Below are 21071 nucleotides of genomic sequence, written 5' to 3' on the forward strand. Positions count from 1 at the left end.
GTCATGAGATATTAGGCCATTTTAGTTGACCCCAATCTCTGGGTCCCAGTCACCATGACTACCATTTCCTTCAAACGACACTTTGTTCTTTGACCTTGTCTTTTGTGTTCATTATTCACCAGTAAAACCATGTCCTTTATATCTTTACAGCTGAAATTGAAGAAGGAATCAAATTTAATTTGACTGAGAATTACTCAACCACGCTCCGCGAAGGAAGCATTGTGTATGTTGGTGGAAAGGAAGTTCTTTATCAAATAGACTTTGGAAGCTCTCCTAGTCAAGTCCATGAGGTACAAAAATAGAACTGGCCTGGATTGTTAATAGGATGCAACATCCTGAGCACTGTTTATAAAGTTATAGATCAACTGAACACCTGGGGGATCAAGCATTTCTCCCACGCCGAGAGTGGCAACTAACCAAGGACGTTTGTTTTGTGATCCATTGGTCTTGCTTGCACCTGTCAATTATGTTCAGCAATCCCAGGAAACTCGGGGGAGGGTGGGGGTGGGGGGAGGGAGGGCGGGAGGGTGGGGGTGGGGGGAGGGAGGGCGGGGGGGAGGGTTCTCAAAAGTCGGATGTTAATTCCATCATCAATGGAATTTGACCCTGCCTCCTAACAGACGTGTAGGTAAAGATACAGCTCATGGAATGATAAAGGACAGTAGCAATGTGGATACGAATTTGGCTGAACAATAGGAAGCAAAGAGTCATGACTAATGGATGTTTTTCAGGCTGGAGGAAGGATTGTAGTGGTGTTTCCCCAGGGGTCAATATTGAGATCGTTGTTTTTCCTGATATATTAACAATCTCGATCTTGGTGTGCAGGGGACAATTTCAAAATTTGCGGGTGATACAAAATTTGGAAGTATTGCAAACTGTGAAGCGGACAGTGTAGAACTTCTAAAGGACATGGACAAGTTGGTGGGCTGGGCAGATTGGTGGCAGATGATGTTCAACGTGAAGAAACGTCAGTTGATGCATTTTGGCCGGAAGAATGTGAAGACACAATATAAAACAAGGAGTACAATTCTTAAGGGAGTGCAGGAAAAGAGGGAGCTGGGTGTATATGTGCATAAGTTATTAAAGACGGCAGGACAGGTGGAGAGAGCAGTTAATAAAGCATATAGTATTCTGGGCTTTATTAATAGGGCATAGCATAATGCTGAATTTATACAAGACACTATTTAGACCTCAGCTGGAATATTGTATACAGTTCTGGGCGCCACACTATAGGAAGGATGTGAACACATTGGAGAAAATGCAGAAGAGGTTTACAAGAATGGTTCCAGGGATGAGAAACTTCAGGATACATTGGAGAGGTTGGGACTGTTCTCCTTGGAGAGAAGAAGGCTAAGAGGAGATTTGATAGAGATGTTCAAAATCATGAGGCGGCTGGGCAAGAGTGGACAGGGAGAAACTGTTCCCACTCGTAAAAGGATCGAGAACGAGAGGGCACAGATTTAAAGTGATTTGCAAAAGAAGCAAATGTGAAGTGAGAAATATCTTTTTCACCCAGCGAGTGGTTGGGGTCTGGAATGCGCTGCCTGGAAGTGTGGGGGAGGCAGGTTCAATCGAGGCATTCAAGAGGGAATTATTTCTAGCCAAATAACGTGCAGAGGTACGGTTAAAAGGCAGGGCAATGGAACTAAGCCATGATGTTCGTTTGGAGACCTGCTGCAGACACGATGGGCCAAATGGCCTCCTTCTGCATTGTAACAATTCTGAATTTGGCCAGTGTATCCCTTCTGTGATTACAACATAAATAATCTGCCCTTCCAGTGACTCAGCGGGAAAAGGCATGGCAGGGGCCGATACTGACTCGCACCGGTCAGTTTGAACCAATATTGCCAGACAGTTGCACCAGTTTAGAAGATTTGGCTTCAGCAGTGAAGGAAGTTTAAGCAAGTTTATGGTGGCACGGTGGTTAGCACTGCTGCCTTACTGTACCAGGAAACTGGGTTCAATTCCGGCCTTGGGTGACTGTGTGGAGTTTGTACCTTTTCCTCGTGTTTGCAAGGGTTTCCTCCCACACTCCAAAGATGTGTAGGTTAGGTGGATTGGCCATGCTAAATTGTCCCTTAGTGTCCAAAGATGTGCAGGTTGGGTGGATTGGCCGTGCTAAATTGCCCCTTAGTGTCAGAAGATGAGTCGGTTAGATATCCCAAGGAGAAACTGAACTCTGATTTAACTTCAAAAAATGCTGGATGTACTCAGCAGTTCTGGCAGCATCTGTGGGCGGCACGGAAGCACAGTGATTAGCACTGCTGCTTCACAGCTCCAGGGACCTGGGTTCGATTCCTGGCTTGGGTCACTGTCTGTGTGGAGTTTGCACATTCTCCTCGTGTCTGCGTGGGTTTCCTCCGGGGGCTCCCTTTTCCTCCCACAGTCCAAAAGACGCACTGGTTGGGTGCATTGGCCGTGCTAAATTCTCCCTCAGTGTACCCGAACAGGAGTGTGGCGACTAGGGGATTTTCGCAGTAACTTCATTGCAGTGTTAATGTAAGCCTACTTGTGACTAAAAAATAAACTTTAAACTTTATGGATGGGATTCTCCTCAAAAAAGTCTCAGTGCTGAATTCAGGTAAAAACTGGAGTAACTCCGCTGTTTTCTTCAGCGGGATTTTTCAGTATGAATCTCCCCCACTCTGAGCACTGCTGAGTGCCCCAGGGAGATTCACGCTGAAAATATGGGGATGGGGCCTGTTCCCACTGGAGAGGCCGGCAGCCTAGCGCTGATCTGTCAGCTTGATCGCTGGCCAGCACAGCAACCCACATCACTGCCCCTCCGATTGCCCTGCGCTCCCCCCCTCACGATCGCTGGCCTCCCGACCTCTGCCCCCGCGCAGCCCCGAACCCCACCAACAGGCAGACTCCTCACCACCCCCTCCCACCCCGCTTCCCCCACCCTGATCAGCCGCTTACCTCCCTCTGTCACTGATCCCGAAAGCAGAGTGGCAGCGGTAACCACCACTCCCGCCAATCTCCCCTCCTCCCCCCTCCGCAGGTTGTACCCCAATAAACCCCAACCCCCCCCCCCCTCTGGCCACAGCCCCTTGGCACTGCCCGATGCCCCGTGGGCAGTGCCACTTTGACCCTTGTGCAGTGTCAGGGGGCCAGGCTGGCAATGCTCAGGGCGCACCGCCTCCTTACCCCGAGCTCTGTGGGGAGGGGGGTCCTCCGTGGACCCCCCTTCACTCCAGCGGGGTCGAGCTGCCAGTTCCCCATTAGTGGGGAGCTGTTGTAAACTCCACTAGAGTGAAGCACTCCTGGTGGGGGTGGTGCGGGGGAAGGGGGGAGATTAGCGGGTCTGGAGACTTCAGACCCGGGCCTGCTAATTGGATTCAAATTCCACACCGATTTATGGCGTGGAGCTGACAATGTGGGAAATCTGGGGGGGGGGGCCTGTGCCGCACAGAGGCTGTGGTGCCCAGCGGGGAGGGGGGGCCTGTGAAACAACCTCCGCTGATGCAGGGGGCTGGGAGAGTTGCCCCCTATGGAGGGAGGCTTACAATTGGCTCTATTACCAAACTCCGACTTTCTGGTCTGAGTGATTCAGTGCTGACCACAAGCAGCTTTATTGATGTTCCGTATCAAGGACATCGAGGGACAGTCTGCGTGCGGATGCAGCTGGGATACGCTTCGTCATTCGTAACTGCTTGCCTCAGCAACATTCTGAGATATATTCAGTTCAAGTTCAAGGGAGCAAGCGTTGCCCTGGACAGCAGGAAGAAGCTAATATCTCACCCGGCACAGGCAAGCTTCCGAATGCTGTGTGGGCCAGATAACAGCTGGGGATCGGGCGGGACAGTGTTGAGGATTATCACATCAGATGATCGGTGGAGCAAACTCGAAGGGCCGAATGGCCTACATTCTGCTGTGACTGTATAATAGTTAATAGCTCCATATTCAAACAAATGCTAAACGGTATCGCGAAGATGAAAAATGTACCCTGATGAAAATGGTTGATTAAATCCAGACTGAAAATATTTTGCCCTACAGGGCGGCACTTGCGTTTGATTCTGGCATCTAGTTTGAGGCAACAAATAATAGTATCACACCCCTCCCCGCCCTCTCTCTCACCCCAACTGTCAACAGCACCTCCCAAAAAATACATCAAATCGCAACAGAAAAACAGAACTACAAAGTGACGAGCTCATCCTATTTTCTGTCTTCTTTTGGGATGAAATAAAATAGCTTAATGTGAAAGTAGCACACTCTGCTTCAGCAATAATATGATTAATCATTTCTAACGCATATTGTAATTTCCAATCGTGGCCAGTGTGAGAATAATGCAACTAAGCTGGGAACTTAAAGTGACTATCAAAGTGAGAAAGAAAGTGAGATTTTCAAGCCTAATTTGCCAAGAGGCTGTTTAACTTTCGAAGGATAAGTTGTCTTTGCATTCTCAGAGGTTTTATTTGTCTATTTCCCTGCTCTCTGCGGCGGGTAAACTGGACAATATTCTTGGCCAAGCCTCTCAGGAATGACATAAAGTCACAGGTCTGAGTACCACCCCAGCACAAAAACGGGTCTGAATTCTCCGTCCGTTCACACCGGCTGGGATTCCCCACTCCCGCCCGCGGGCTTCCCAGAGAATTCCCGCCGCGAGCGAACAACGTGCCACTTCCCGCCTGCATGAAGCTCGCGGCTGGAAGGCCGGAGAATCTCCCTCATGATTTCTGACACTCCAGTGCACTGCTGAGGGGGTGCGGCACGCTCTGAGATGCTAAACGGAGGCCCAATCTGCCCCCTCAGGAAAGATCCCGCGGCAACATTTTGTTGGAAGCCAGGGAAGTCATAGAACATAGAACAGTACAGCACAGAACAGGCCCTTCGGCCCACGATGTTGTGCCCGAACTTTGGGAATTTTGGCCAATATCTATTCCTCAGTTAGCATTGCAGAAAGCAGGCATCAGGTCGTTACAACATTGCTGTTTGTGAGGGGTTGCTGTGCACTGTTATGTCTACATTACAACAGCGACTGGGGGGTCGGTTATCTCAGTTGGCTGGACGGCTGGTTTGTGATGCGAAGTGACACCAGCAATATGGGTTCAATTCCCGCGGTGGCTGAGGTTATTAGAATCATAGAATTGTAGAATCCCGACAGTGCAGGAGGAGGCCATTCAACCCACCAAGCCTGTACTGACAATAATCCCACTCAGGCTCCATCCCCGTAACAGCATCCATCTACCCTGTGAATCCCCCTAACACTAAGGGCCAATGCCCCATGGTTAATGCACCATGGCCAACGGGGCGGCACAGTGGGTTAGCACTGCTGCCTCACAGTGCCAGGGACCCGGGTTCGATTCCCAGCTTGGGTCACTGTCTGTGCGGAGTCTGCACCTTCTCCCCGTGTCTGCGTGGGTTTCTTCCGGGTGCTCCGGTTTCCTCCCACAGTCCGAAAGACGTGCCCACTCAGACACCGGGGAGAACATGCAGACCCCGCACAGACAGTGACCCGGGGCCGGAATTGAACCCAGGCCCTGGCGCTGAGGGCAGCTGAGAACCAAGTTCTCCATTCTCACTGACAGCAGCAGAGGGGCGTTCAAGCGAGACCCGCGAATTCCGGCCACGATCTTCTACCTGGAAATAAGTCTGAAATATTCAATCTGTTTGTGGTATCTCTTTGGGAATTTTCTGACCTTTTTTCCGTCAGATAGAATGTTTTCAAAGTTCCCTCCGATGGTTACGTTTTGAGGAAAAACATATTTACATAAGTTCGGGAAGGAATGTACTGATTCCGAGGGCGTTTGCTATTTAAATTTCCCCCATAACCTGTCAACAATACACAATTCCTGAGCGAACAAAGCACATTGTTCTGGGAAGTCTCTGACCTTCAGTAAAGATTATCTTTGGAAATCTCTGGTTTCTGATTGTGAAGAGAGTGAAATGAAAAGACACGGAATGCCATGTTCTTCAAATGGAATGCCACAGGAACGTATTTTGGCCGTGACCTTCAGTTTAAGCTGAAGGGAAGTCCCATGTGTGGCACAGTGGTTAGCACTGCTGTCTCACAGCACCAGGGACCCGGGTTCAATTCCCAGCTTGGGTTACTGTCTGTGTGGAGTCTGCACGTTCTCCCCGTGTCTGCGTGGGTTTCCTCCGGGTGCTCCGGTTTCCTCTCACAGTCCAAAGAGGTGTAGGTTAGGTGGATTGGCCGTGCTAAATTGCCTCACAACACCAGATTAAAGTTCAACAGGTTTATTTGGTAGCACTAGCCACGAGCTTTCGGAGCGCTGCCCCTTCATAAGGTGAGTGGAAGTTCTGTTCACAAACAGGGCATATAAAGGCACAAACTCAATTTACAAAATAATGGTTGGAATGTGAGTCTTTACAGGTAATCAAGTCTTAAAGGTACAGACAATGAGTGGAGAGAGGGTTAAGCACAGGTTAAAGAGATGCGTATTGTCTCCAGCCAGGACAGTTAGTGAGATTTTGCAAGCCCAGGCAAGTCGTGGGGGTTACAGATAGTGTGACATGAATCCAAGAACCATATAACCCATACAGTGCAGAAAGAGGCCATTCGGCCCATCGAGTCTGCACCGACAACAATCCCACCCAGGCCCTATCCCCATATCCCTACATATTTACCTGCTAATCCCTCTAACCCTCATATTTACCCGCTAATCCCTCTAATCTACGCATCCTGGGACACTGAGGGGCAATTTAGCTTGGCCAATCAACCTAACCCGCACATCTTTGGACTGCGGGAGGAAACCGGAGCACCCGGAGGAAACCCACGCAGACACGGGGAGAATGTGCAAACTCCGCACAGACAGTGACCCAAGCCGGGAATCGAACCCAGGTCCCTGGAGCTGTGAAGCAGCAGTGCTAACCACTATGCTACCGTGCCGCCCCGGTTGAGGCCGTCCTCATGTGTGCGGAACTTGGCTATCAGTCTCTGCTCAGTGACTCTGCGTTGTCGTGTGTTGTGAAGGCCGCTTTGGAGAACGCTTACCCGAAGATCAGAGGCTGAATGCCCGTGACTGCTGAAGTGTTCCCCGACTGTTGAGCGGTGTTCATTCATCCGTTGTCGTAGCGACAACAACGTTGTCTGTACCTTTAAGACTTGATGACTCGCATTCCAACTATTATTTTGTAAATTGAGTTTGTGTCTTTATAGGCCCTGTTTGTGAACAGAACTCTCCACTTACTTGATGAAGGGGCAGCGCTCCGAAAGCTTGTGGCTTGTGCTACCAAATAAACCTGTTGGACTTTAACCTGGTGTTGTGAGACTTCTTACTGTGCCCACCCCAGTCCAACGCCGGCATCTCCCCATCATGCTAAATTGCCCCTTAGTGCCCAAAGATGTGTAGGTTAGGGGGATGAGCGAGTTAAATATGAGGTCACAGGGATAGACCCTGAGTATGATGTTCTGTTGGAGAGTCGGTGCAGACTCAATAGGCTGAATGGCCTCCTTCAGCACTGGAAGGATTCTATGGTTCTAAGAGCCCCAGTGATGTGGGGAAATGTAGCATGTTCATAACTTGTGTTGCTCTGCAAAGACAAATTCATGTGTTAACTGAATCTGATCCTAACTGTGGCTCGATCTGTTCATTTGCCTTGAAGAAGCTCAGTGATTCTGTTGTGTTTTGCTTGGTAATGTTGAGTGATACTGAGACATGTTACTATGTTAAAGGCTCTGTTTAAATGTGGGCTGTGGTTGTATCTGGCCTTGATTTAAGAACATAAGAACTCGGAGCAGGTCATCTGGCCCCCCGAGACCCCTCGATTTGACGATAGTTTTTCAACAAGAACACGTGGAATTATTTAGCCTGTGGATACGGCATTATCTAAAGATGGGCAGCAGGACAAATTTACCCTCAATCCACATCCAATAGATTGTCATTGAAACCAAAATGGAACTGTCTGTCCACACATGTATGTCCACTTTGTATCGCTGAGCATGCCTTCAGCTGCCGAGATCTCAAACTCCGGAATTACCTGTCTAAATCTCTCTACCTTTCCCTCCTCCATTCTGATGTCCCTTTGACTCTACCCAAGCTTAGGGGTGATCTTATAGAAGTCTATAAAATAATGAGGGACACAGATCAGCTAGATAGTCAACATCTTTCCCCAAAGGTCGGGGAATCTAAAACTAGAGGGTATAGGTTTAAGGTAAGAGGGGAGAAATACAAAATGGTCCAGAGGGGCGACTTGTTCACACAGAGGGTGGTGAGTGTCTGGAATGAGCTGCCAGAGGTAGTAGTAGAGGAGGATACAAGAGAAGGTAACAATGGCAGATTCCCTTCCCTAAACCTCATCATGTCACCGTGCGCAAATGCTGATGTGACCTTTCGAACAAACAGCACTGCTAGGGGCTGGAGACCAACTTTTCAATATCATTAGGTGCTTATACAAAGTTGCTTGGAGAATCTGGAGATTGGGGGAAGGAAGTTCAGTGGGGAGGAATAGTCCAGGGTGCTTTACTGCAACAGAGAAAAAAAAATCAGGAGACGTTGCTGTCATTGAGGGAGAGATAGGTGTTTGGTGATGGAGGGGATGTCCGATTGGTCAACGCCAGGGGAAATCTATTGCAAAGGTGGGCCACTAGGCAGGAGAAACAGGAAGTAGAATTGGTACAAATGTGGGATGAGTTGAGTGAAGGAACATTCAATGTAGTGGGTGGCACGGTGGCATTGTGGTTAGCACTGCTGCCTCACAGTGCCAGGGACCCGGGTTCGATTCCCTGCTTGGGTCACTGTCTGTGTGGAGTTTGCACGTTCTCCCCGTGTCTGCGTGGGTTTCCTCCGGGTGCTCTGGTTTCCTCCCACAGTCTGAAGGTCGTGCTGGTGATGTGCATTGACCTGAACAGGCGTCGGAGTGTGGCGACCGGGGGAATTTCACAGTAACTTCATTGCAGTGTTCATGTCAGCTTTACTTGTGGCTAATAAATAAACTTTAAAGTGGGAGAAGGCATGTAGATTCTTTAAAGCATTCCTTCTCTCTTGACAAAGGGTCATTTGGACTCGAAACGTCAGCTCTTTTCTCTTCTTACAGATGCTGTCAGACCTGCTGAGATTTTCCAGCATTTTCTCTTTTGGTTTTGGATTCCAGCATCGACAGCAATTTGCTTTTATTCCTTCTGCTGCTAACCACTGTGTCACCGTGCTGCCCACTTGTCGTATCCTATAACCAATAGAGAATGAAGATGCTCAGTTGTAAACAGCAAGTGCTGTGTAAGTTGCGTGAGCTTTTCCAGGTAATTCCACTTACAGCAAGTAGGGACTTTCTGATATGCACAAAGATTATTAGCTTAATCGGAACTACCTGTCTCCTTACACAACTGAGTGACATGTTGTTTAATCTGTTGGTGCTCTAACCCTTTAATGCTCTTTCCCAAAACTGAGTGCTTAAAATTACGCAGAGCAATCTCGGCTATTGTTGTGTTTTCATCAACACATTTCCTGCTCCTGATCAGTCGATGACATATCTGAAATACGCAATGAAGCTCTGGGCGTGTGAGTTGATATGTGCCACGGGGAGCCACGTTTGTTCCATTGTCTCGGTGATATTTCGAGATAACCAACTCTTTGGGAAAAGGACATTCCAAGGCTTGTTGGCAGTTTGACTATTTTTTAAAGTTTATTTATGCCACAAGTAGGGCTTACATTAACACTGCAATGAAGTTACCGTGAGATTCCCCTAGACGCCACACTCTGGCGCCTGTTCGGGTACACTGAGGGAGAATTTAGCACGGCCAATGCACCCTAACCAGCACACCTTTGGACTGTGGGAGGAAATCGGAATGCTCGGAGGAAACCCACGCAGACATGGGGAGAATGTGCAGACTCCGCACAGACCGTGACCCAAGCCGGGAATCGAACCCTGGTCCCTGGCACTGAGGTTAGTGGTGCTAACCACTGTGCTGCCGTGCCGCCCCAGGAGATTGTTCATATATATAAAAGAAAAACCCAAAGCAACCTGTTCCGTTTCGGGACTTGCCTTTCTGAATAAAACATAAATAGCACTTTGCATCAATCAGCGTTCATTATGTAAAGCACAAAGGCTGTCCTATTTATAAAGGCTTGGGTATTTGCAATGGAAATTCACACAATGTTCATTCATTCGTCAGTTTCCACCTCATTTGTTTATGGCATTTGGAAGCTTTTAGCTTTGTTCTCCTTATCATGTTGATTCAAAGTAATGAAAATCTATATTAGGGACTCTAGTGAAAATTCCCTGGAGCAAGACCATGGAGGGACGAAAAGGAAAGTGGCACACAGCAGCATTTTTCCAAGGAGTGTTTTGCAACTTTTTGCACTAATTGAAAATACCAGCCAGGTGCCAATGTATGTGCATACAATTTCAACGTTAGAAGTGACAAAATGGGCCATATCTTCCTGACTCCCCAGCATTGCATTTGGTGGGGGGAATCCCCCAGTGTTACGCTGGGGAAACCCCCTCGGAGGTTCTCATGTGAGGGTTTACCCAGCAATTTCATGCGTGGGTTTCCTCCGGGTGCCCCGGTTTCTTCCCACAGTCCGAAAGACGTGCTGGTTAGGTGCTTGTCAATGCTAAATTCTCCCTCAGTGTTACCTGAACAGGCGCCGGAATGTGGCGACTAGGGGATTTTCACAGTAACTTCATTGCAGTGTTAATGTAAGCCTACTTGTGACACTAATAAATAAACTTCATTGGAATGCTGAATTGGCATTTTTGAGGCAGGATTGTCAACAGTGAAGCTAAGGTTACAGTTAGTGGTGTTACTTTTCAATATTAAAAGGTATTTCTCAATGTTAGTCACCACTGTTCTCTTTTTGCCTTCCAGATCCCAGTACCCGTGAATAATGACTCCAAAACAAAATGCCAAAAGCATGGCTTGGTGAGTTCTGAAAAATCTTTCAATCCATTTCATTTTGTAGAAACTCAAGGATCAAAGCAATTTCCTGGGGGAAGTCTCCATGGCTGTTTCGTAATCGAATATCTGTTCAGTGACTGCTCTTTCTCTCTACCGTTTAATTGATATTGTTAAGAAGTGCTAGAAGCCATAGAACCCCTACAGTGCAGATGGAGGCCCTTCGGCCCATCGAGTCTGCGCCAACCACAATCCCACCCAGCCCCTATTTCCATAACCCCATGCATTTATCCTAGCTAGACCCCCGATACTAAGCGGCAATTTAGCACGGCCGATCCACCGAACCCGCACATCTTTCGGACTGTGGGAGGAAACCGGAGCACCCGGAGGGAATCCACGCAGACACGGGGAGAACATGCAGACTCCGCACAGACAGTGACCCAAGCTGGGAATCGAACCCGGGTTCCTAGCGCTGTGAGGCAGCAGTGATGACAACTGTGCCACCGCGCCGTCCCGTGTTCTTCTATCCGAGACACTAGCAGGCTTAAGATATGACTTGGACCCTTCGCCCAATGAGTCAATATTGCCAGAGCCATTGACAGAGCAGCTAGCAATGGGCAGTTTTCACTGGAAATGGGGGATGTGAGAATTAATGATTTGTCAGATCAAAGGACGGCAATGCAATCCTGAGACTTGGGACAGGGTCGTAGTGTCACTGACCTCTGGACGATGTGGGGTTGCTGGAGGACACCTCATTTGACTGGAACTAGAGGGAACCTGTGTTCCGACACATTCGTCTGTACCATCTATCTGAGGCGGCACGGTACCTCAGTGGTTAGCACTGCTGCTTCACAGCTCCAGGGACCTGGGTTCGATTCCCGGCTTGGGTCACTGTCTGTGCGGAGTTTGCACATTCTCCCTGTGTCTGCATGGGTTTCCTTGGGGTGCTCCGGTTTCCTCCCACAATCCAACGATGTGCGGGTTAAATTGCCCCTTAGTGTCCTGGGATGCATAGGTTAGAGGGGTTAGTGGGTAAATATGTAGGGATATGTGGATAGGACCTGGGTGGGTTTGTGGTCGGTGCAGACTCGATGGGCCGAATGGCCTCTTTCTGCACTGTAGGATTCTATGAGGCTGCAAAATGCGCCATTTGGCCGTTCAGTTTGAGAAGGATGTTGTCACCTTCCCTTCTTCCCCACCTGAAAGCTAGACTAGCTCCTCAGAGACCCTCTTTCAAATCTTTGAACAACATTCCTGCCTTAAATCCACGTGACCCTGACTTGGACCCCCTCCCCCCTGCCGGTGTGTCTTTGTGACCAGGGAGGGTTTTTGGAGGATTTTCTGCACATTGTCCGTCACCTGAACAAAGAAAATTACGATGTGGTGATGTTGGACTGGGGTGGGCACAGTAAGAACTCTCGCAACGCCAGGTTAAAGTCCAGCAGGTTTATGTGGAGCTTTCCTTCATCAGCAAGGAGCAGAGCTCCGAAAGCTCGTGATACCAAATAAACCTGTTGAAAGAAAATTACAGCACAGGAACAGGCCCTTCGGCCCTCCAAGCCTGCACCGACCATGCTGCCCGACTGAACTAAAACCCCTTACCCTTCCGGGGACCATATCCCTCCATTCCCATCCCATTCACGTATTTGGACCATATCCCTCCATTCCCATCCCATTCACGTATTTGTCAAGACGCCCCTTAAAACTCACTATCGTATCTGCTTCCACTACCTCCCCCGGCAGCGAGTTCCAGGCACCCACCACCCTCTGTGTAAAAAAAACTTGTCTCGTACATCTCCTTTAAACTTTGCCCCTCATACCAAAGAACTGATTTGGAGTGTGTGGTGAACCATCGTTGGTTCCCACTAGGTAGTACTGTGCCAGGGTCTGGCCAGTACACGAGTATGTATATATGTTGCTGTTGGGGTTAGGGATGGGTTGTTCTACTTGTTGCTGTTGGGGTTAGGGTTGGGCTGTTACACCTGTATTACAGTTATTATGGTACATCCCAGTCGGGCTCCGCCTCCTGGGAGAGGTATAAAGGTCACTGCTCTGTCTGGGACCCCTCAGTCTGGGATCGTGTACTATACATGGTAGCTTCGTTGTAATAGTAAATAAAAGCCTTTATTTCCTTGGGCATCTCAAGCCTCGTGTGTGATAACGCGCATCAGAGTGAAGCCCTAAACGAAGGCCTAATAATATCTCGGCCTATTCCAGATTGCACTCCTGTAGGAATTGTGGGGGTAGTTCATTTGGCAGCTTTGTAGTGTTTTATAAGCACCGAGGCATTCATGCATTATAGAAGAACCTTTCCAAACGCATTCTGAACAAAACAACTTTCAGCTGGTATCCTTGGTAACGCTATCTCAGTTCCCAACATGGTTTAAACATTTGTATTCTTTCTTTAACTTCAGGGTCACTGCGAGAACTTCATCATGGTCGTGCAAAAATTCAACGCAACCCATTTCCTTCTCTGTGGAAGCAATGCCCAGGAACCACGATGCTGGCTACTTGTGAGTATGTCTGGAATAAACTCTGAAGTGTAGTCCTCCTAACTGTGCCTTTCACCTTAAGTGGTTTAGCCTTATCACATAGGCGTGTCGAGAGACAACGTGGAGAGAGTTTAGGCACACCGGGGCCATTATGAATTTGAACAGTAGTATCTGCAGGTGAGATTGGGCCATGATATTCTGATATTCTCCATGATGTGGAGATGCCGGCGTTGGACCGGGATGGGCACAGTAAGAAGTCTCACAACACCAGGTTAACGTCCAACAGGTTTATTTGGAATCACGAGCTTTCGGAGCTGGGGCCTCGCCTGATGAAGGAGCAGCGATTGCTGTGGCTCTGGAGTCACATGTAGGTCAGACTGGGTAAGGACGGCAGATTTCCTTCCCTAAAGGACAGTGAACCAGATGGGTTTTTACAACAATGGTGTCATGATCATCTTTTAATTCCAGATTTATTTTATTGAATTCAAATTCTGCCATGATTGGATTTGAACCCAGTCCCCAGAGCATTACCCTGCGTCTCTGGAATACTAGTCCAGTGACGATACCACTACGCCACTGCCTCCCCTACATAGGGATTGGGAAATGGCTTGGACACTCTTACATGATTGCATATTTCTTCTCATAGAATCATAGAAACCCTAAAGTGCAGAAGGAGGCCATTCGGCCCATCGAGTCTGCACCGACCACAATCCCACCCAGGCCCAACCCACATATTTACCCACTAATCCCTCTAACCTACGCATCTCAGGACTCTAAGGGACAATTTTTAACCTGGCTAATCAACCTAACCTGCACATCTTTGGACTGTGGGAGGAAACCGGAGCACCCGGAGGAAACCCACGCAGACACGAGGAGAATGTGCAAACTCCACACAGACAGTGACCCGAGCTGGGAATCGAACCCGGGACCCTGGAGCTGTGAAGCAGCAGTGCTAACCACTGTGCTACCGTGCCGCCCCTGGTTCACAGGGGCGGCACGGTAGCACTGGTTCCGGCACGGTAGCACGGGCTCACTGGTTCACAGGGCGGGAGGGACAAAGGACTGGGAGAAGGCTGGACTGTCTGCTTTTTTTTCTTTGTTCTTGGGATGTGAAGATTGATGGCAAGGCCAGCATTTATTGCCCAGCCCTGATTGCCCTTGGGAAGGTGGTGGGGATCTATCCTCCTGAACCGCTGAGGTTCATGTGGCGTAGATACATCCGTAGTCCTGTAAGGGAGGGCGTTTCAGGATTTTGGCCCAATGACAGTGAAAGAAACAGCGATATATTTCCAAGTCAGGATGGTGAGTGGTTTGGAGGGAACTTGCGGGTGGCGGAGTTCCCCATGTGTCTGCTGCCCATGTCCTCCGAGGTGGTAGAGGTTTGCAAGGTGCTCTCGGAGGAAGCTTCTGCAGAAACTCACCAAGGTTCCTTTGGCAGCACCTTGCAAACCCATGACCTCGTCTGCGGCTGTGAGTGTGCGTCAGCGGTGGAGGCAATGAATGATTAAGTTGTGAAGTGGGGGCGACAAATAAATTAGTTTCTTTGTCCTGGATGGTGTTGATCTTCTTGAGTGTTGGAGCTGCTCCCATCCAGACAAGTGACAAATACCTCTTTGAAATAAACTAATTTACCAAACACTCATTTATATGGCAGTTTAAGTTTATTTATTAGTGTCACAAGTAGGCTTAAATTAACTGTGGAATGAAGTTACTGTGAAAATCCCCCAGTCGCCACACTCCGGCGCCCGTTCGGGCACACTGAGGGAGAATTTAGCATGGCCGATACGCCTAACCAGCACGCCTTTCACACAAGCCTGCACTGGCGGCAATCCCACCCAGGCCCTATCCCCATAACCCCACAAATTAATCCTGCTAATTTACCCTCACGCTAAGGGGCAACTTGGCACGGCCAATCAACCTAACTGGCACATCTTTGGACTGCGGGAGGAAACCGGAGCACCCGGAGGGAAACCCACGCAGACATGGGGAGAATGTGCAGACTCCGCATGGACCCAAGGCCGCGATCGAACCCAGGTCCCGGGTGCTGTGAGGCAGCAGTGCCAACCACTGTGCCAGCATGTTGATCTAAAATGCCTGGCATTGCGTCAAGGGAAGGAGATAAATTATAGTCAGTAAATTGCTGTGGGTCAAATGCCACGAAGAGTCAGGCTTTGCTCCGAGAAAGCAATTCTTGATTCCAAGCAAGCTGAGGAAAGATTCCAGTTGCAAAATCTCTCAAACGAGCAAATACAATTACACATTTGTACACAGGAATGTTTCAGTTGGCCGTATTTCTGAGCCTGCTTTGTGCATGTAGCCCTCGTAAACATGTACTATCATATTTTCGCAGACAGCACAGGCCCAGGCTTATCAGCTACAGCAGCCTCTTCTCTGTGTGCATATCAGAAGATAATTGCAGATGTGAAGGCCAAGAATTGTGGCGGAAAACTACAGCGCACGAGATAGCTTTCACGACTATAATTCATGCTAACCCTATTAACCCTTTACCCCCACATCACATAGCTCGTGGCACAGAGGGATTTTCACTGGAACTGGTAATCCAGAGACCCAGTGGCGGCACAGTGGGTTAGCACTGCTGCCTCACAGCGCCAGGGACCCGGGTTCGATTCCCGGCTTGGGTCACTGTCTGAGCAGAGTCTGCGCATCCTCCCCGTGTCTGCGTAGGGTTTCCTCCGGGTGCTCCGGCTTCCTCCCAAAGATGTGCAGGTTTGGTGGACTGGCCGTGCTAAATTGCCCCTTAGCTCGGGTAAATGCTTGGAGTTATGGAGATGGGGCCTGGGTGGGATTGTGGTGGGTGCAGACTCGATGGGCCGAATGGCCTCCTTCTGCACTGCAGGGATTCTATGAAGTCCTCGGAGTACTGTTTGAGTGGTCCGTGAATCTGAGAAAATGAAAACTAACAATCGACTGTGACTATTTTTTTAACAGTTTAACGATAATCTGAATCTAATAATCAATGGCCGAGGACGCCCCTTAGGAACAGGTGTGTGTCCATACACCCCAAAGAATGACTTCGCTTCATTGGTTGTAGGTAGGTCCTCTGACAGTTGGAGTCCAGAATACTTTGGAGTTTAGGGGCCATTTTACTCAGTGTGTGTGTGTTTTGGCTCTCATTCCAGATGAAAGATTCTATGCAGCAGCACCCGTGTTTCAGAACGGAGCTGGAAATGTCCTCCGAGGGTTTAAAAAGAACAGCGTTGAGCCTTGGCTGCTTTCCGTTGACGAGTGGCTGGAAGGTCAGTGCTCCTTGCCATTTTTAAACCTTACAACCTGCTCATCTCTCTCACTCCCTCTCTTTCCCATCCATCACTGCTGCAGGATTTGCAATTTACTTTTCCATCCCGTCTTCCGTGTCCCCCCCCTCACCCACCGTGCCTCTCCTCCTATGGGATCAGTTCCCATGGGTGTCACCTGAGGTGCAGGATATATCAGGAATAATGGGCCCGGGAACTGGAATCTCCCTCCTCCTTCCTCCAGTGATACTGGGGCCAACAGAGGATCTTATCTCCCCTGATACTCCCAGTGCCTCACAACCCATCCCCACCATCGTTGTTTTGCCTCCCAAACCCCCACCCTCCCACATGCCCCGGCAACCAAGGATACTCAAGGCAATAGAAGATCTTACCTCACCTGATACCCGCCCCTCACTCCCACCACTGTTTACCTACCACCCCTTCACACCCCACCCCCACCAACAGTTTCCCCCCCACACCGCACCCCCACCAAAGCTGTTCTTCCCCCCCCCCCGTCCCCCAACATACCTCGGCAACCAAGCCACCACCATTTTGATTCAGATCACACTCCTCAGCACAGACTTGGACTTGGACTCGAACCCTCCTGGGCCCAATGCCTTCACACTTCCTTTAATAGTTGCATTATAGGACATTGACCAAGCCGTAGTGTTCCTTTTTTGACTTCTGTTTGTATTGTTAACCAAAAAGGAAATGACTGTTCGGTTCCCTTGGTAACTGTTCACTCTTCCTCTTTTTTTTATGTGATAATGATAATGGGGCAGAATGTGACACTCACGGGATAGAAACCCGGAGCTCACCGTACGTGATCAAAGTGAATGGTGGAGCAGGCTCGAATGGCCGCAAGGCCTACTCCTCATTCCAGTTTCTGTTTCCACCCATTTCGCCGGTGTGGAATCGATGCAACGAAGCCACTTTTTGGGGGCCTGCGCCTTAAGGCTGACTTGTCAAATGCCCGAGCCAAAATTGTGTTTGACCATTTCTTCTGGCATCCCTCATGGCCACCTGGAGTAGGTAGCGGGGTCCTCACACTTGCCAGTGGGTGACCAAAGGTTTGTTTTCAGTCCTCTCGCTGGACTGGGCCGGAGCAAAATACCTCAGCGTCCCCTCGGCCGTCCAACCGGATGTCAGTCCTGTGGAGCCGAGAGTTATGGGACAGTTTTCTCAACTCAACAATTGGCACCATCGCGCCAACCGCAACCATCTCTAATGGCTACTGCCCCCACCCCCCCTCAATATCCCTCAACTTGCGCAGGTCAGGTCGGCCAACTTGACATTTCCCCGGTTCTCAGAACTTGGGCAAGGTCACCACAAAACACATGGCTCCTTCCTGTTTACCAGTTACTAATAACCCATTGCTGAGGTTTTGCATTTTAAAAATCTGTTCGCTGCTTTGTGACCCACTTTGAAAAGCTTGAAAAGTTTATTTATTCGTGTCACAAGTCGGCTTACATTAACACTGCAATGAAGTTGCTGTGAAAATCCCTTAGTCACCACACTCCGGCGCCCATTCGGGTACACCTGAGGGTCAATTTAGCACAGCCAATGCACCTAACCAGCACGCCTTCAGGACTGTGGGAGGAAACCGGAGCACCCGGAGGAAACCCACGCAGACATGGGGAGAATGTGCAGACTCTGCACAGACAGTGACCCAAGCCGGGAATCGAACCCGGGTCCCTGGCACTGTGAGGCAGTGGTGCTAATCACTGTGCCACATTACAATAGTGACTACACTTCCAAAATTGGCTTTGGGACGTTCTGGGGTAATAAACAACACTATGGCCGGGATTTTACGACTGCGCTCGGGCAAGGCTCGTAAGTCCAAAGATGTGCGGGTTAAGTTGATTGGCCCAGTTAAAAATTGCCCCTTAGAATCCTAAGATGCGTAGGTTAGAGGAATTAGCGGGTAAAATATGTGGGGGTAGGGCCTGGGTGGGATTGTGGTCGGTGCAGACTCGATGGGCCGAATGGCCTCCTTCTGCACTGTAGGGTTTCTATGATGATTTCTAGATCCTGGGCAAGGCTCGTAAGATCCCACCCAAGGCCAATGGAGAATTCTGTTCTGTGACATGGAGTGGGCGTGCCGGTAAAATTCTGGCGTGTATAAGTCTATATATCTGAACCCCTCGTTACAAGCTTCCAGCTGTCCCTCATTTTCCAGGTCTCTCGATTCTCCGTGTTAAGATATGTTGCCTTGATCTTCCCCAGACTGTCCTCACTGAGTGTCCACGGTACTCATCGACCTTCCTCTTGTTTTCCATTTAGATCCTCATTTTGTGGGAATGTCGCCGATGGATGAACACATTTTCATTTTCTTCAGGGAAAAGAATTTGCCAGGAAATCTAGACATTGACCCCTGGATGTCCCGAATTGGCCGTGTGTGTAAGGTGAGTCCAAGGTGCAGTGATGTGATTCCTAACACCTCAGCGTAAAGCTTCACGTTTTCCCAAGACATGGGGCACGATGGCCAGAGACAAGGGTTCAATTCCGGCAATGTCTATGTGGAGTTTGCATGTTCTCTGTGCATCTGCATGGGTTTCCTCCAAAGATGTGCAGGTTAGGTTGATTGGCTATGGTAAATTGATCCTTAATGTCAAAGGGTAGAGAAAATACGTGGGGTTACAGGGATAGGGCCTGGGTAGAATTGTTGTTGGTGCAGACTCAATGGGCTGAATGGCCTTCTTCTGCATTGTAGGGATTTTATGATTGCTCAGTATTCTACAGACTATGAATAGCGCCCTCTTGGATATTCCCATCCCAACACTGGGGCGTTCATCTTGGATAGCGTCGCCATAGTCCCAGATGACCATAGGCTGGTGATAGTTTAACCTGAGGGTCACCACACCTCAGGTAAGGGGCAAGGTTGAGTAGGTGAGGTATAACCTCAGCTGGTACGGGAATTGAACCCATATTATTGACGTCACTCTGCATCACTAACCAGCTGTCCAGCCAACTGAGCTAAACCAACCCCTTACTGTTCATCTTACTGATTGAGTAGGCAACTGAGTTTGCAGATTGTACACCTGTTATAGAAAATGCCCAAATTTCATTTCCTTTGCTCATGAGGGGCCATCCATAAATTTACAAATCAGCGGCGACACGGTGGCACAGTGGTTAGCACCGCTGCCTCACAGTGCCAGGGACCCGGGTTCAATTCCTGGCGTGGGTCACTGTGCGGAGTTTGCACGTTCTCCCCGTGTCTGCGTGGGTTTCCTCCGGGTGCTCGGGTTTCCTCCTGCAGTCTGAAAGATGTGCTGGTTAGGTGCATTGGCCGTGCTAAATTCACCCTCCGTGTACCTGAACAGGTGCCGGAGTGTGGCGACTGCGGGATTTTCACAGTAACTTCATTGCAGTGTTAATGTAAACCAGCCTGTGACACTAATAAATAAACTTTAACCTCAGGCGTTTTTAAATCTACTTCTGATTGCCTTCTGTTTGTCTAAGTTTAAAGTTTATTTATTAGTGTCACAATTAGGCTTACATTAACACTGCAACAAAGTTACTGTGAAAATCCCCTAGTCGCCACACTCTGGCTCCTGGTCGGGTACACTGAGGGAGAATTTAGCACGGCCGATGCACATAACCCGCACATCATTTGGACTGTGGGAGGAAACCGGACCACCCGGAGGAAACCCATGCAGACACGGGGAGAATGTGCAGACTCCGCACAGACAGTGACCCAAGCCGGGAATCGAACCCGGGTCCCTGGCGCTGTGAGGCAGCAGCGCTAACCACTGTGCCACCGTGCCGCCCAGTTTGGGCAATGTAATTATCTCAGCTGAATGTCAGGGGCAGTCTGCAGCTTTGAAAGTTGGAAGCTGGAGATACTGAATAGCATTGAGCCAAATCCTGTCCTCAGCCGAGCTCCTTCCTGCCAGATCCAGAACAGGAATCGAGGACAATTGCCCCCTCTTTAGCCCACAGCTGTTAAGATATTCAAAGCACTCACATTATTCCTGCTGTGTTCAACTAATTCGGTTCAGAGCACGAGATGAAGTATCCTGGGATTCTGGATCTGTATGAATTGTTCATTGCCTCAACTTGTGGAGCCACCGAGAGACCAGATAACCATCTCCAGGTTCAACATGGAGGGGCTCCCTAGCTCTGTAACCTCCTCCAGCCCTATCAACCTCAAAGATCATCCTTAAACTCCTCATCCTTGTTTTCCAAGACCCTCCAGGTCTTTCTCCCGCTCCGTACCCCTGCCATCTCCTCCGGCCCCACGATCCTCCAGGGTCTCTGGAATTTTCCAATTCCGCCACTTACAGTTCCCACGTTTCCATTGGCGGGTGGGGCGGGGGAGAGGTCATGCTTTCAGCTGGCTAGGCCCAAAGCTCCCGAATGATCTGCCAAGGTTTCATCACATCTCCTCCTTGTAGACACGCTGTAAGACCTGCCACTCCCAACAACCGACTCGTCACCTGCTCTGCTATCTCCTTATGTAACTCGGTGCCCAGGTATCCCAGGTGTGGTTTCACCAAGGCCCTGTATAATTGCAGCAAGACATCC

General features: G+C 49.3%; 1 protein-coding gene across 2 annotated transcripts in view; it reads left to right on the forward strand.

Annotated features, from left to right (window-relative positions):
* LOC144480578 (semaphorin-7A-like) overlaps positions 1–21071 on the forward strand; it is a 65196-nt gene that overhangs the window by 18438 nt on the left and 25687 nt on the right. For both annotated transcript variants that reach the window (XM_078200183.1, XM_078200182.1), the window contains exons 2-7: positions 151–290; positions 10772–10825; positions 13213–13311; positions 16240–16342; positions 16431–16547; positions 18828–18949. In XM_078200183.1, coding sequence (XP_078056309.1) covers positions 151–290; positions 10772–10825; positions 13213–13311; positions 16240–16342; positions 16431–16547; positions 18828–18949 — 635 coding nt within the window. The remainder of the gene's footprint in view (positions 1–150; positions 291–10771; positions 10826–13212; positions 13312–16239; positions 16343–16430; positions 16548–18827; positions 18950–21071) is intronic.

The sequence above is a fragment of the Mustelus asterias genome, chromosome 29 (assembly GCF_964213995.1).
Source record: "Mustelus asterias chromosome 29, sMusAst1.hap1.1, whole genome shotgun sequence".
Lineage (NCBI taxonomy): Eukaryota > Metazoa > Chordata > Chondrichthyes > Carcharhiniformes > Triakidae > Mustelus > Mustelus asterias.